Source organism: Limanda limanda, chromosome 11, assembly GCF_963576545.1.
Source record: "Limanda limanda chromosome 11, fLimLim1.1, whole genome shotgun sequence".
Lineage (NCBI taxonomy): Eukaryota > Metazoa > Chordata > Actinopteri > Pleuronectiformes > Pleuronectidae > Limanda > Limanda limanda.
In genome coordinates this window covers 6,919,464-6,935,295 of record NC_083646.1, presented here as the reverse complement: position 1 = coordinate 6,935,295, position 15,832 = coordinate 6,919,464, and the positions used below count along the sequence as shown (strand labels likewise).

Below are 15,832 nucleotides of genomic sequence, written 5' to 3'. Positions count from 1 at the left end.
ACAAATCAACTGTTAAAGCTAACTGAGGGACAGATTCAAGGAAGGTCAGTACAAAGAGATCAATCTATTTTGTGTATTCGTCGCAGACGTGACAATGACACTCAAGGTGTTGCCTCCATTTTGGGGCCCCAGCTGGGACGCAAAGAAACAAGGACAAAGTTTGGGGCAAGTCACAGTTTGAAGGAGGGTTTGTCAGCTGAAGGAGCCAGATCTCAAAAGCTGATAACCAGCATTAAGCCAAACTGTTTTTTTCACCTACTGTTCCAAAGCCACTCAGCAACTGGGCTGAAACATGAATGTAAATCTAATCAAGGAGAGAAAAGTGGCCCAAACAGACCCAATTTACCATAAGTGATGCAGATGACAACAACTGAGCCAAAAGCACAAGCAGTAAATGCAAGAAAATCCTTTAGTGACCTTTAGTTTGATCCAAAATGCCTGTTTGTGAATTACAATCTAAAAGAAATCATAGGTATGCACCAGATTGAAAGTTAGAATCGAATCTACATTCATCTGTAACCTTTCACTCTGACTCATTGCCACGAAAACACAGTATAAGGAAAGGGGGTCAATGTATTTTCTCCTGTTTGCCAGAGCACACAATGTACAGAAGACATAAGAGCAGGCCCTGCACCTAGTGGCAGCACAGAGGAACTGCACCTCACAATAAAACAAAGCTCTTAATCAGCGTTAAATATGACGAAATTACACATAAAAACTACAAAGATCATTACAATGCCACTAAATGAAAAGCCACAGTGGATAAAAATGTTGGCCCAGGATTAAAGCTACCAGTGTCGAATTGTTCATTACATTTTATAGGAACTCAAGATAATAAAATGATTTCAAAATGTATTTAAAATTACTACAAATGAACATTTCCGGTATATTTCTACACCCAAGATGTATCCACAGCATCATATGCCCATATAAATAGTAATAAACGGATACTTTTTATATTTAGCTGTGTTTTAGGACATTTTGTCCTTACACCTAAATAACTTCAAAATGCAACATCCACGTTTTCAGAAATAATTCTAAATGGTACGAAATGATTATTGGCTCAGAAATGTTTACCAGCATCAGTTTTAACTAAATACACATTTTAACCTTCGACTTAAACCCATTTTTTCTCAAAACCAGCAACCTCACCCTGATGAACACACACACATTCAATGTTTATCGTTAAAACAAGAAAACAATCACTTACTCTTTGTTTCCTTCGAAGTAAAAGAACAAATGTGGCCAATATGTTTTAAAAATGCATTTGAAGTTCTAATACGAGTTTAAATATCAGAAAATAAAGTAGCCAAACAAGCAGAATCAGCTTCCAGGACACTTTCCCTTTTTCTTTTTTTTAAACCAGACGCTAACAATGGTGGCTGGCGTTGCCCTCACAGGTAATTTCTCAAGGTTTGTTACAGTAAAAGTGTGAAAAGTGAAAGAATGTGTGTTCCTACCTGCAGCTGCACCGGGGGGGGGGCTGGCAGCGGTTTGGCCTGGGTGGGGGTGGACGGTGTGGATCTGCTGTGTGAGGATCCTACCAGGCTGGAAGGTCTTTATAGGCAGCTGGGACATGTTCTATATGAAGAGGGGGGTGGGGCATCCACAGCCCTGCAGCACACAAAGCATGTAGTGAGCATGTGAAACGCACAGGACCCCACGTCTGCGAGGAATGAGCTCGTCCACGGTGTGTGCTGATTGTGTGTGTGTGCAGAAACATGTGGTGCTCTTCCTCCATAGATTGTTTACACTGAAACACCTGAACATATAGAAACTGCACACAGCCTGAGCACCACACCCTTCTTTGTGATTTTTTTTTTATTTAAACCCTTAAAAACATGTCTGATTCCATTATTTAGAAAAAAGCTCTCCAGAGACAATTTGGCTTATCATTGTGTGATGGGACTGAATGTTTCTAAATTGCACATGCTCACGTTAAAGACCTTATTTGCAGGAGTTGAGATTGAAAGCTCAACTTTCACTTCACTGGAGGTCTGAACCTTTCTCATGCAGATTCTCCAGATTTGCATTTCCAGAGCTTTCTTTCCATTTAAACCTCAAGACAATAAGGAAAGATCACAATGCCCTTCAGAAAAGAAGAAGATCAGAAGATTCCAGACCCACTAAGTTGATCAGTCCAGTTGTTTGAATGTTTCTTCTGAGCATTTTGAAGACTTCTGCTCCTCAATGACTCAAATACTCCTTCAATCTCAAAAATATCCTTTGAAATAAAGAAACACTTGGATTGGCTGTTCCTTGTTCAGCCTGAACACAGCCTTTGACCCAGATGATCTCAACAAGCTCCACTTTCCTGCTCTGGAGCTTTTAAAAATACATATATGTTCCAATTTGCTCTTTTTCTAAAAGATGCAACTTCTTGTCCAAAGTGACAAGTTCCTGTTTGGAAAGGTTTCACTTCCAGATGATAACATTTAGTTGTAAATATGATGTTTTTAAGGATTACATTTATATTTAGCTGTGTTTTAGGACCTGTTGTCCTTACACCTAAATAACTTCAAAATGCAACATTCACGTTTTCAGTAATAATTTCACCTCACTGGAGGTCTGAACCTTTCTCATGCAGATTCTCCAGATTTGCATTTCCAGTGCTTTCTCTCCATTTCAACCTCAAGACAATAAGGAAAGACCACAATGCCCTTCAGAAAAGAAGAAGAGCAGAAGATTCCAGACCCACTAAGTGGATCAGTTAAGATCTAAAGTTCAGTTCAGTTGTTTGAATGTTTCTTCTGAGCATTTTGAAGACTTCTGCTCCTAAATGACTCAAAAAATCCTCCTTCAATCTCAAAAAGATCCTTCGAAATAAAGAAACACTTGGATCGGCTGTTCATGGTTCACCCTGAAAACAGCCTTTGACCCAGATGATCACAACACAAGCTCCACTTTCCTGCTCTGGAGCTTTTAAAAATACATAGATGTTCCAATTTGCTCTTTTCCTAAAAGATGCAACTTCCTGTCCAAAGTGACAAGTTCCTGTTTGGAAAGGTTTCACTTCCATATGATAACATTTAGTTGTAAATACGACATATTTAAGGATTAACTTCTCATCCATGACTGCTTTTCTCTTTCAGTTTCAGCTATTATGGAAGCTACTGGAAACAAGGTTCCTTAAAGTTGTGCAAAGCGGTCACATACAACTACAACTGTACAAATAAAATTGTCTATAATATTAAGTCAAACAGTCTTTGGTATTCGGCTCTGCAGGTTTAAATCCTATGAATTGACTTGTATGTTGTAGATGTGTTGCAGCCCACCCCCCTCCTCCCCTGACACGCTCCCCCTGGTATCATCTTTCACCCCCGACATTACCACATGTGGAGCAACATAATGGTTAACTGATTTCAAGTATGTGTTTACTGTACAGACTGTATAGGACCCCATACTTTACCTCATATAGTGCAGGAATGATTGGAGTGCAGGAGTGGCTTCGGCTGACCGCAGCCAGCACAATGGAATGTGTCCTCATATACACTCAGATTGATTTAAACCTGCAAATGTAAATGTAAGTGTTTGCTTGGGATTTAATCATCTGTCTATGGAGGATCGACATCTCGTCTTTTTTTAATCCTCTAAACATTAATAACAATTAGGCTAAATAAGAGAAAAACAAATTAGTTCTTAAACTTTTCTACGTTTTTTGAGAAGATCATAATAACATTCGATTTTTTTATGGCATAAATATAATTTCTGCAGAGATAAAAAAATCGACATATTCAGATTTCCTTTGTAGATGTGAGGTTTGTATTCAACTGGAAACACTGTAACCTGCTTTGGACTTCGACCTCTAGCTATATTTGACCTACATTTGGACACACACCCACACACCCACACAAAATACATAACATGAAGCTAAATACATCCATTAACTACACAAAACAACACAACAGCAACAAAATGTCATGAAATAACGTCCCCAAGTCTTGTCAGTTGGTCTTATCAAAACAAAACGCGTCATGTTTGACCAAGTTTCCCGAGTGAACAATTCACGGTAGAGGGAGACCTCAGCTGGAAAAGAACATGTTATTTATGACTGCAGTGGTGTTGTACTGCCCCCTACTGGTACTACACCACAACAACACCCAAGGTTGGCCAAAGGTTGACTTATTTTTTATAAAAAAAATGTTTTGTTTTTCTCTGCCTCGTTTATGTTTAAGCACAAAATTGTACAGTGAAAGGCAGCAGAGAATAATTAATATATGTTATGTTGAACAAATGCTTATAATAGTTTCCAAGTCAAACGTTTGCATGAGCAAATGCCATTTTCTATTTATTTCGACAATATGCTGCAATGTAAAGGAGATTATGAAGGTAGACAAATTTAAGTTTTAAATAGATTCAGGTTGCAATTTGTAAGTGGAAAATACTTGAGTAAACCAGATGGTACTGATTATTAAACAAAACGATATACTTTAACAGTTTTGTGAAAAGCGTGTAATTAAACTGAGGATTCATGCAGAAGGGAAGGTTACATTACACAAAGCTGATTTACTCAAAATACTCATTATAATGAGATAATGTGTCTAAAATAGCCTCATCCTGGCTTGGTCACAGGATCTCTACCATGGGGCCAAAGTGAAAAACAAGTCTGTGACCACCATGGGAATGACGACTTGTATCTCCCTTCTTTAATGTTTTCATCATGCAACAAAGTAATTGACAAGGTAACACAAATGACATTTTGAAAATTTTTATTCAAGAACATTTAGATCAACCATGAAGTCAGAGAACACTTTCTTCTCTCCTAACAGAAACATAACTTAACAGAATGTTTGAAACCAAATGAACCGGTTCACATTAAACAAGTATTGGGGATATATCAACATCTGTCACCCAATAACAGTATTCTTCTGTGGCATTTCCACTGACTACATCTAATGGCGACATACAGTGTTTCAAAACATTTGGTAAGCAATAGTTTTTATTAGTTTAACATTAAAATACAAGGGGACATAAAGGTAAAATTCCTATTGTCCCCTGAACTTTAACAATATCCATTAGCTGCCTTATAATGTTTAAATTTTGAAGTAAAGTCCAACTGGGAAGATATCTATCAGTCAGCAGTTTAAAATAATAATAAAAAAATAACAGGATTAGACAAACTAAAATGCCACGTCTACGAGATATGGACGGTTATCATCTTTAAATGGATATGAGTGTGACAACAAAGTTTTGTTACATCAAGTGCAAGCCCAAAAAAAACCTATAAATGACATTTGTAATATAAAACTTGGTAAAAAATACTCATTTAAAACTGTACAATCACCAAGTACACAGAGTGAGCACATCAACAGTTCTTCATTTGGCCTCGGTGGCTTCAGCCTTTGGCTCCTGCAGGGACAGAAGATAAAACATGAAGTTACGTCCTTTATTTATTCACACGGGGAGGTTGTCTAGTAGAGAATGCCTACATTTCGTATTATGAGATTCAATATTTATTTATTTCACGCTGTAGAAAACCTGAATTAACAGTTTTCATCAAAAAACCATGTTCACAGCTTTGAAACTCTTGCACTCTCAAATTAACAATTTAAGCCAAAAGTAATTGTGTTTATATGATCTTGGTTCTGAGGCGTCAAATGCTGAATCAATTCTTTCATATTTACACTTTTTCTAAATAACCAAAACACTGGAAGAAATGATTAACTACGGTAACCTTTTAAAACATGAGTAAGTGTACGTTTATTTTAATATTTATCAAACAAAAAACTAAACTTTCTCTCCATAAGAAACAAACCTCAGCCTTGGGGTTCCCGTTCTCGGTTGCCTTGGCCTTCTTTGCTTTGGGTCCCTTCTGCAAAATAACATGGAAATTGATTAATAATAAGTATCACATGATTAAAGCATCTAAACATTTGTTTAAGGTATCTTCACTTAAAAAAAAACACTAAAAGTTTCACACGTGCCGCAGACAGAGGCTTTCTGTTGAAATCTGCAGGTGATTCAGTTTCTTACCTTTGCTACGGGCTTGATCTTAGCCTCAGCTGCAGGTTTAGCCCTCTGTAAAACAAGGAGAAATTACAGATGAGTATATATTCTGCTCTTTACTGAAGCCAACATCATAATTTTTTGATGCATTGAAGCATTTGCAATTCAAATATGCAGAATTATCAGAGGTCAACATTCATGAACTTACCACAGCCAGGCGTGGAGACTTTCTCCTATCCTGAAGAGATAATAGGAAGAAAAACTTGATTAAAATTATTAATTTTATTGCCTTACTTTGACCCTGTTCAGACCTGAGAGATTGGATCACTAGTGGACAGCCCTGGGTTTGTCGGTTCATGTCTGCCATTATAAATTGTCTTCATCTCATCTCCTGTCCAAGTCAATGTGTTTTTGAGTCAGCGTGAGAAGAGACAAGCAAGTGGTCCATAAATTAAGAAAAACATCCTAGGAGGTAGACTGTATATCTTACTCTTAACCCATCGAGATGCACAGTGGGGTTTTTTTTGGTGTCAATATCTCTATATATTGTTAATTGTTGTACAGAGATTATGTGATACTCAATGTAAATTTGACATTGATTCCTGTTCTACTGCGCCTTACCTCCTAATAAAAATATAAAAAAAAAAAAAAAAAAAAAAAGAAGAGACAAGCAAGTGTATAAATTAACAATTAATTTACTCATTAAAAAAAAAAAAAAATTGAAAACCCATGTGGCGGCCAGTGTTTATACTGCAGCCAGAAATAATTAAATGATATATTTTCGATGTTTATTACTCGAGTAGGTCAGATGACGTCAGCTGAGTAGGCGGTCCTTCATATCTGATCCAAGACACATTCCATATGTGTCTGACATCCCCACCAAGTGTGGAGTGATCCGGTTTAAGTGTCTTTCACAGATTACTGGACGGGGTTAATACCAGGTCTGACCAGGGTCTTTAACAGAAGAGCTTAACTAAATATAGAAATAAAATACATGGAACTATAGTATAACGTGGGACATCAGTCAAAAGGACTTAAAAAACAAGAAACTAAATATAATCACACAATAATAGAATAATATATATTTGTATAACAGTTTTGTATAAAACAATATATATATATATATATATATATAAAAAACAAAGTGAAATTGTACATACCGCTGCGGACACACTTGTCTGAAAAGTCAAAAAAAGGAAGAAAGAATTAGAAACGCAGCATAAAATACAATAAAATAAAAAAGCTCAAACATCTGTATAAACTGTCACATCTCACGGAACAACAGGATGTCGGAACGCGCGCGCGCGCTTTATTTACATCCGCACTCTTTCAGTAGACGTGACGTCACGGGGACAGACACTGGGGACACGAAGCCGCGGGACAAATTGAGACATCACCGCCTGTTTTGTTTTTGAAGTTGACAAAGAACTTCCCGCGCATATTTGAATTCAAACGGCCCCGTTGCCATGGCAGCGCGTTGGCGCCCTGACAGCTTCCTTTGTTTTGTATCAGACAGACAGCTGTTGAGAAACCGACGAGATTATGACTTTACTCTAATCCGGGGCTCGACGCGACGGAGACAGACACACAACTGAGGACGAATCCCAACACAACCAGGCTTAGATTTTAAATTTATGTTTAAAAATTTTAATTCTTATTATTTTTTTGCACGTAAATCTGTATTTTTTTAAAAGATCAAACATACACAGCTGCCCGCACAACTGCCAATTACACGCAGAAACTGACAGAATCGTGATAAAACGAAACCTTATATAATTAAAATCCTTTATTGCACATTTCACATCGCTACACGTGAGCACCGATGACGACACACGCTGCTGCACAACAAACAATTTGAAAAATTCGATTAAATTGCAAAATAGCAGTTAAAAATGTTTTTGGCGGAATCTATAAAAAAAAATGTGTTTTGCGTCATCATGCATTGGAGGGAGGGGGGGATGGGTAAAAAAAAAATACTCAAAAAAAGATTTCCCGCAATTTTATTCTAGAGCTTATTTTTGGATTCTAACAAACCAGTGAAACCATCGAGTGTAACACAACAAACCAGTGGGAATCTGGAAGTTTACAGTGGTAAACATTTCAAGATGTCTCCCCCATAACACGTCGAGCGGGGGGGGAAACACATCGTCAATAAAGCCCGGGAGCATGGACATGGCGCGGTTGTTGCTAAACACGTCGTGTGTGTGTGCGTGTGTGTTTGTGTGTCCGCGTCGTTTCCCCACACTGTGCAGCGGTGTGTTGTGTGCTCGTCGGCCGGCGGGAGGAGGACGAGTAACGGCTCTTCCTTCAGTGGTTCACCCGCCATTGCTGGAAGAGCGATGGTGATGACGTCCCCCCCCCCCGATGCACAAATAACACACACATCGCGGGCGGAGGAAGAACCAGGACCTCCGCCGCTAAATGAAATAAATAAAATAAGAAAATATTACCTTCGATTTGCCCATGTTTGCTGGTGGGATTGGAACGGGAGCGTTCAGACAGATACACCGAGAGAGAGAGTGGTTTTCCGGGGAGAGGACACACGACGGTGGAGCTGTCGCTGTGGAAAATGGCGAATGTAAAACGCTAACGAATGTTTTTGTAGTTTATTCTGTGAAATATAAGAAGAGAACCGGTTCCAGCCGGTTTGGTGTTTCCGTGGCTGCTATTGGTCGGAGGTACGTCACATGTGCATAGGGACCGCCCCGTTTGTTAAAGAGGCAGTACTAATAGGGGGAGGGATGATACCACGCCGTGCCGCAAGGGGCGCGCTGTGTACCCTGGGGTTCATTCGAGGAAGCAGAACATCATCATCTGTCGTTTTAGTTGTGACGCTGAGATGCAAAGGAGAACGTTTAAAAAGTTCCACATTCATATATGTAAAGAAGTCAAATCTTAACTTTCTTTTTCTGTTTTTAAAAGTGAAGCCAAGTTAGATTAAGTTATCAGTTCATGCTCTACCTCCTTTGATAGAAAGGCAATTCAAATACTCAGTATTTGCACCAAAATTATTATATCAAAATCATTTTAGTATAAACACTATATATGTTTTCTTCTGTTTACTTTATCATTTTCAGCTTATATACGTCTTTATTTCTATCGATGCGTTGTGTTAGTTTCTTGCGCTTTGGGTTTAAAAAAGTAGGCAGTTGATTTCAGTTTCGATTTCAGTTTTATCCATAAGGAGGGCAGATGATTAATTATATCAATAACTATTATTATGTATAATTTATTATTGCTGCTGCTTATCCAGGTCCTGTGGAATCATTAGTTGGGTTATAGCCTATTATGTAAATAAACTGACCATCCATTTAACCTGCTAGTGATGTTAATATATCACATTCAAAATATTCAAACATATTCATTAGATATACGTTAGACACCAGTGTCTGATGTTGCTACCGCCCCCTACTGGAATTCAGTGCAATTACTCTTTCCTTATATGTTGGCTGGTAGAAAGAAGAAACCGTCAAACACCAAAATCTCATCTTTCGATCATATCAGAGACTTTTATAGTTTTTCCTTCAGATATCTGTTAGGTTGGCCCTCATCTGGGAGTCTGCAGCCGACCAGACAATCAGGCCTGGGCATATTCAGTTAAAACGTGTTCAAATATGACTAAATGATCTGCAACGTAATCTTCTGTTCCTCAACCACAAGGTTTCATTTTAAAAAGCTTCCAGGATGAAGCAACTGAAACCACAAGCTTACAAAAGCCAGTATCGAACTTTAATGGTCCCAGTAAAAAGCAGATTAACTACCTAGAATGTCACAAGTGAGGTTTATCTGCAGTTGTTTACATTGTAGGGTCATATTTTTAAAAAATAAGTCACTTTAGGAGATTGCCTGATTCTGTTTTTTTTTCATTAATCCATCTAAATAAATGTCCATGAGTTTGATTGTAGTGTTCGATACCCGGTGCCGTCTAAGGGCAGATTAAACCGGTTTAGAAGAACCGGCTCACATTCCACTTAAATTAATTCAAGCTGCGCCTACATACAATTAGGTTCTCACATTGTTCTCTGGAAAATCTATTAAAATGTCAAACTTATATCTCACAATGTTAAAGAAAGTGAAAACAAATTCCTGGATCTATCACTTTTGTCCAGATCTGCACCCAACTTCTATGGATTCTTTCTTTGCCCCATGTCTCATTCTTCCAACAAGTTTCATGCATGGAAACCTAAAGCTGCAGTTACAGTATGAAACTGATCTGTAACACAAGCTGAGCTGAGCAGAAAACCTCTGTCACATGTTGAACACATTCATGGTCCTGAAGGGGGAAAATACATTTGACCTAGTTCCATGCAGAAGAGCTTCAGAGGCCTTTGAGAATCATTTGAGATGTATTGGAACACAAATCATTTAGTGACCGGTTGTCATGTGGGAACACCGGCTGAGGCTGGTGGAAACTTAGAGAAAACTTCCACTATCGTTGTTCTAGTCCTGATATGAATGTGTTTTTACTGCCGTGTGAGTAAATTCATTGGATATCAATAAAGTTATATTACCAGATTGCTGTAAAACCCGGGGGAAAGTGTCCATAACAATCCAGACTGAGACATGTGGCACACAAGTAATAAGGGATGATTCAGACTTCATTTAATCATATCTGATATACAGGAATCACTCGTCTCCGTAGAGAAAGCTGGTCAAAATCTAGTTACTGGTTCATCAACATCACACTGGACACACAACACTTTCTTTGGGCCTCCACAAATATTATCCCAAATTAATATATATATTAACGCGAGTGGCTGCTTTGTAGAAGCATTTACAGAACACAGGGTCTCTGGGTTTCACTCAGAGAATCGGATCTCCCCATCAACAGCATGCATTTCACAGATAACTCACACAAGTTGTTTAACTACATCTTGACCAGAGGTTTCCAAACATTAGATCCTTTTTCTTTTTTTTAAATCTACAATCATAAATATTACAATTATTCTACAGCCCCATGGGGGTAAAATTGCTCTGTTGTATTTTACAAATCAGCAACAAAATGAGCCCGTTCCCAGTAACTGTTCGCTCTTCTTCCACAGAAGCCCTTGTGTGAAGAGGAGAGTTTCACCTCCTCTCCACCGACGGTTGCTCCTCTTCGGAGCCCTACTGGGCCGAGACCCCTTCACTGCATAAGTCATTAACGTAAGAGTCTCTCTTGTGCTTTAGTGCTTCTAGGAAATCCTGAACTCGTTCTTCCCGGCAGGTGGTGTAGTGCAGCAGCGCCTCCTGTCTCCTCTGGGCGTCCGCAGGTTTTCCATTCCCATGATGCTGCAGGTGCTCGGCCGTGCAGGCCCGGTCCGACTCCAGCTGCAGTAAGTTCTGATGCTCTTGATGCAGGTCTCTGGCTTTCTAAAATACCGTGCACATCACAATTCTAATTAGATAAACAAACTTTTATCTGTGACAGAACATGTAATGCGAATGCTTCTGTATTATGATACGTTCTCATTGTGCAGACTCACATATTGGCGACACAATTAAAGCCTTACCTGAATGTGTTTATGATTTAACTGATACTGAAGAATGGCTTCACACAGGTTCCAGAACGAATACTCCGGCCACAGGACGGATTGAAACACTAGACAGGAGTGGGACGTCTGCAGGATAGAAGATAAGAGTTAATCAATAAGAGTCTCAGAGGTGAAGATGTAAAGTGTTTGGCAACATGTCCATTGGTTAATAAATTCATCACTTATCATGGATTGAATTCCTCATTAACTGGACATTACTTTGTTGTTACTAGAGCCTGACTGAGGATTTCTAAGATGTCTTTATCAAACAAAGACAAGAAAATGTTATTGATGCTTGATGTTTTATAGTTTAACCATAAACTTTTTTATAAGTAAAAGAAAACAAAAATACAATTAAATATAAAGAACTTCAAATTGAGAAAATTTACATTTTAAATCGCAAATATAAAGATAAATGAATGCAAAGTAAAATAAAAGTTTTCATACTGGAAAACATTAACGCCAAGACCAATTAAATGTTTTATGAACAAAAAAACGGGAGCATTTTTAAGGGAAGTCTCAACATGACTGATATTAGAGATAAGAAATGTGACATATACAACAAATCCTGTATTTTGTCACACTTTAAAACTACAGTTGAGTTCTATGATACATAGCTTGATTTATTAGAAATCTAAATTGTAGGTGTACTTAACAGAAAAAGGAACATATTCCCATTTTTTGCAGCTAATGTTTGATGAGATTGAAATCCAGATATGGGGGAAGTCAAAACAAAAAAATGAACGTTTCTTCAAAGTGATGTTTGGAGGTGAATATTTTAAGCAGCATAACCTGACAAACAAGACCAACCATCATTGTGACAGCTCCCGTCCCCACATCAGAAAACCTAATCCCTCATTTGCATTGATCCCTAAACAGTTGACGAAGCTTGGAAATCCACATCTTCAATCGTACTTGAATGATTTCAAGGTTTGAGGAACATCTCCCACGAGAACTATCAGCAAACAACTCTCAGTTATTCTCATCCTCACCTGCCAGAGAAGAAAGTCGCTGAGCCGCACCTCTCCAGACGTGCGGATGAGCAAGTCAGGGTTCGGAGAATTGTTGCTGTACAGACACTCACTTAGCAACGCCTCCGAAACATCACTGAGCATCACAAAGACACAAAAAGCTCATTAAAGCAACAGCTCTGACATATGATGTTGTATTATGGATTTAGGTCAAAGTGTTTATTGTTTAAATTGTTCACCTTGCTTTGATCAAGCCCTCCTCCACTCCCCAAGCCATTTCTCTGACCGCATTTGTGATTTCATATCTTGACGTGTAGGCAAAACACACATTCAGGAAACATCTGCAAAAAAAAACCCAACAACAATTTGTATAAAGCGATTGTTTACAATATATGAAATAAGGTCTGTTAATGTGAGGTGGGCGGTACCACATTGATGAACCTACTTATTGTGAGCTCTGGTTGTGATCACAGCTTTGGCAATCAGCTGCTGAAGGTCGAGCGGCAGCATGTTTAAGTCCCCGAGGACCCGGATACACACACCATGCTTCTCCAGGTTTTCCCTGCAGGAGGAGAGAGAGAGAGGATGGGTGATAAGAGGAGGAGAAGAAGAACAGGGAGAACCAGACGACCACGTCTTTTGCACACAGCCGGTGAAACGTGTCTGGGTGCATTTGAGACAGAGACACACAAGGAATCTCTAGAGTCGTCAGTAGAGTCGATAGTTTAAGTTAATTGTCTTGTGTGCACAAGGTGAACAACATGTTCAGCACAACAAGTATCATCATCATAAACCATTGTCTTGGTGCCAGCCGCCTTATGGCCATAAAAACCAGGGTTGTAAGACATCCTCTTGCTCCACATACTCAAAGTGCCAACTGCCACTACATGGGGGTTTTATTTAATTCTCTTCTTCACTCATACGACTATTTGAAAGAAAAAAACACATTTCAAAATTGCATAGCCACAATTAAATGTACATTTCTTAGTTAATTGTGCTCGTGGACTTCAGAGCATTTTTCAAAGGATGACATGCCTCACAACTAAAATTCCAAAAATCGACTTAATGAAAACTTGACAAAGAGAAGAAAATAGTCGTGTTTAATCTTCTGACTAATTGCCATGAAATAAAGTAGGTCTGGAAATCCAATGCTATTTTTTCTAGTTCTAACATCCAGTGGTTATTTCTGAAACTTTAGATTAAATCACATCTCTATCACCTTCAAAGTTCACGGTTTGCAGGGTGTCTACACTTAGAAGTTTAATTTAAGATGTTTAAGACCTTTTTTATTCCAATTAGATTAAATTCAAGACCAAACCTGTGATGGAATTCGATACTAAATGTGAAAATATTCTTGCTCCAAGTAAACTCATTTAAGTTTGTTCAACTCCAACATGATCCCCATTGTTTAAGTCTTTCAAACTTAAGACACAGCGCAATGTGCTTCGTAAGCACTTCCAGGTTTTAACCACGAACCACACGTAATTCTCCAGCCACTTAACCTTGAACATGCATTTCACAATGTTCACAAACTAGCCAGCAGGTTAGAACGCATTAGATTAACACATCAATTAAACCAGAAACAGATTAATGACGCAGCACATAGCAGATTCTAAAAACCCTGAGTTTAAGAACACAGAACTGCAATCGTTTCCCCTCAACTTTAAGGAAGCAGTGATTCATCTGATGTATAAAAGCACCAGCAAAGTAACAACACATTTTGAATCTTGTTTAACTTGAAACTCACCGTTCCTCTAACAGCTTTTCAAATTTCTGCTTGGCCAGCTCCATCAGCCCATCCACTTCGTCCTTCGAGCGCTTGAAGTTCTCGATGCTGAAGGCGTACACGGTCACCTCCTGGATGCTGAGCTGTTTACACCAACGTAGTGTCTGGTGCGGGGGGAACAGCGGATTACACATAGAGGAACAAACCACTTTAAGCCCAGATGACATGTTTATGAAGAAGACAAACTTTAAACCCAGTGTATCCTCACATCTGCCAGCTTGTTGAAGCCCTGCATGTGTCCTTCCTGCCGATCCATGTTTTTCTTACGCGCAAATCGGCGGTTACCATCCATGATGAAGGCCACGTGTTTTGGCATGGGTCCAGCCTGGGGGACAAATAACAAATCAGGAGGGTTATCGAGATGACATGGACATCCCATAATGTTTAAATCATACGCCCGTCATATTTCATGTAAAATCTCCCTGTGACAGAAAACTTTTCATTTCTGACTTGGAAGCAGACACTAATCCAAACTCAAAGTTCTCACACTGGCCATTCCCTTTGATTTCAACTGTCTCACTGTGTTCTGTGTTGATGACACATCTGCTGATCATGTGTTGAAAACACAGAGGGGGGGGTTGTTCTTTGAAAAAATATCTACAGCAATAAAAACAAGAGATTCTTAAGACGTCAAACTGAGACTTGTGGAAACTGTTCTTAGCATTTTGGACTGTTTAACATTTTATTGATAAGTGATTATTTATATCAACTTTGAGTATGATCAACTGATTAATTGATTGAGAAAATGTTAGGTGCAGCCCTACGCCCGACAGATCAAAGCACCAGTTAAAAATACAGTTGGCATACAACTGGTGGCCTAAGAAACTACAGATTGACGCGAACAAACAGTTCATATTATATTTGTAGTTCATTGAAATAAAAGGAATATTAATATTTGTAGAGTGAGTCGTGTGTCTAGTTGCTGCAGGTGTTTAATTTACTTCTATTCATAAAAACAATCAAATATGTCATTATCCCAAATGTTTGCACTGATTAACATTGATAAAGGTGTTTCCCTAAAGGACTTCATGGAAAATACGATATGTCTGCTGTGCAATAAAAAGTAATGAATGAATGTTTCAGCCCTATTTTCTTTTTCATCAGAAATGTGCATATCTGTGTAACACAAATAAAACCCAGAGCTACACACACAGGGATAAAGAAACACATTCACTCACCTTTAGGACATTGGCTGAAATCTTCTCAATCAGGTTTAATTCACCTTCTCTGATCCACGACATCTTCAGTCTTTAAACGGTCTGAGAAATAATACAAAAATAAAAAATGAATACGAGCCACTGAGCTGCGGATATGAAAATAACCAGGTTGCAGTTCAAATGACTGAATGTCTTATAAATCGTGTCATGATAGAAATGATTCCACATGCAGCCATTGACAGATTCCTCCGGTAACTGGAGCTGAGGGTTTGAATCAGAGCTCAGAGGGAATCGAACCTGGTTCAGAAACCGCCTCCTGTCACATGGACCTGCTTCATTAACTCAAACTACAGGTACACACGCACACCTCTGCTCACGATCACAAGCATTTCCTCACATTTCTCAGATCTTCCAACTCACAGCTCTTACGATGACGACCTCTTCCGCACTGGAGTCATG

The 15,832-nt window shown here is 38.7% G+C and overlaps 1 protein-coding gene across 4 annotated transcripts; it reads right to left on the bottom strand.

The window, feature by feature from the left end:
• Nucleotides 1-10,526: 10,526 nt before the first annotated feature.
• On the bottom strand, nucleotides 10,527-15,832 carry dhdds (dehydrodolichyl diphosphate synthase). Of its 4 annotated transcripts, none has more exons than XM_061081246.1 (9): nucleotides 15,771-15,832; nucleotides 15,395-15,475; nucleotides 14,425-14,541; nucleotides 14,178-14,320; nucleotides 12,876-12,992; nucleotides 12,670-12,771; nucleotides 12,452-12,566; nucleotides 11,439-11,546; nucleotides 10,527-11,298 (listed from the first exon to the last, which is right to left on the bottom strand). In XM_061081246.1, the coding sequence occupies exons 2-9, from the start codon at nucleotides 15,455-15,457 to the stop codon at nucleotides 11,053-11,055; spliced, it is 1,011 nt and encodes a 336-aa protein (XP_060937229.1). In that variant the 5' UTR covers nucleotides 15,458-15,475; nucleotides 15,771-15,832; the 3' UTR covers nucleotides 10,527-11,052. The 4 variants fall into 4 exon arrangements, with proteins under 4 accessions (XP_060937229.1, XP_060937231.1, XP_060937230.1 ...); XM_061081248.1 differs by having other exon boundaries at nucleotides 15,794-15,818; XM_061081247.1 differs by having other exon boundaries at nucleotides 15,741-15,811.

Excerpts from the sequence above, each read along its gene's own strand:
- dhdds (XM_061081246.1), bottom strand. The coding sequence starts at position 15,457 with ATGTCGTGGATCAGAGAAGGTGAATTAAACCTGATTGAGAAGATTTCA. Across the intron at positions 14,542-15,394 it reads TTTCAGCCAATGTCCTAAAG|GCTGGACCCATGCCAAAACA; the intron begins GTGAGTGAATGT and ends TTTGTCCCCCAG. Across the intron at positions 12,567-12,669 it reads GAGGGCTTGATCAAAGCAAG|TGATGTTTCGGAGGCGTTGC; the intron begins GTGAACAATTTA and ends TGTGATGCTCAG.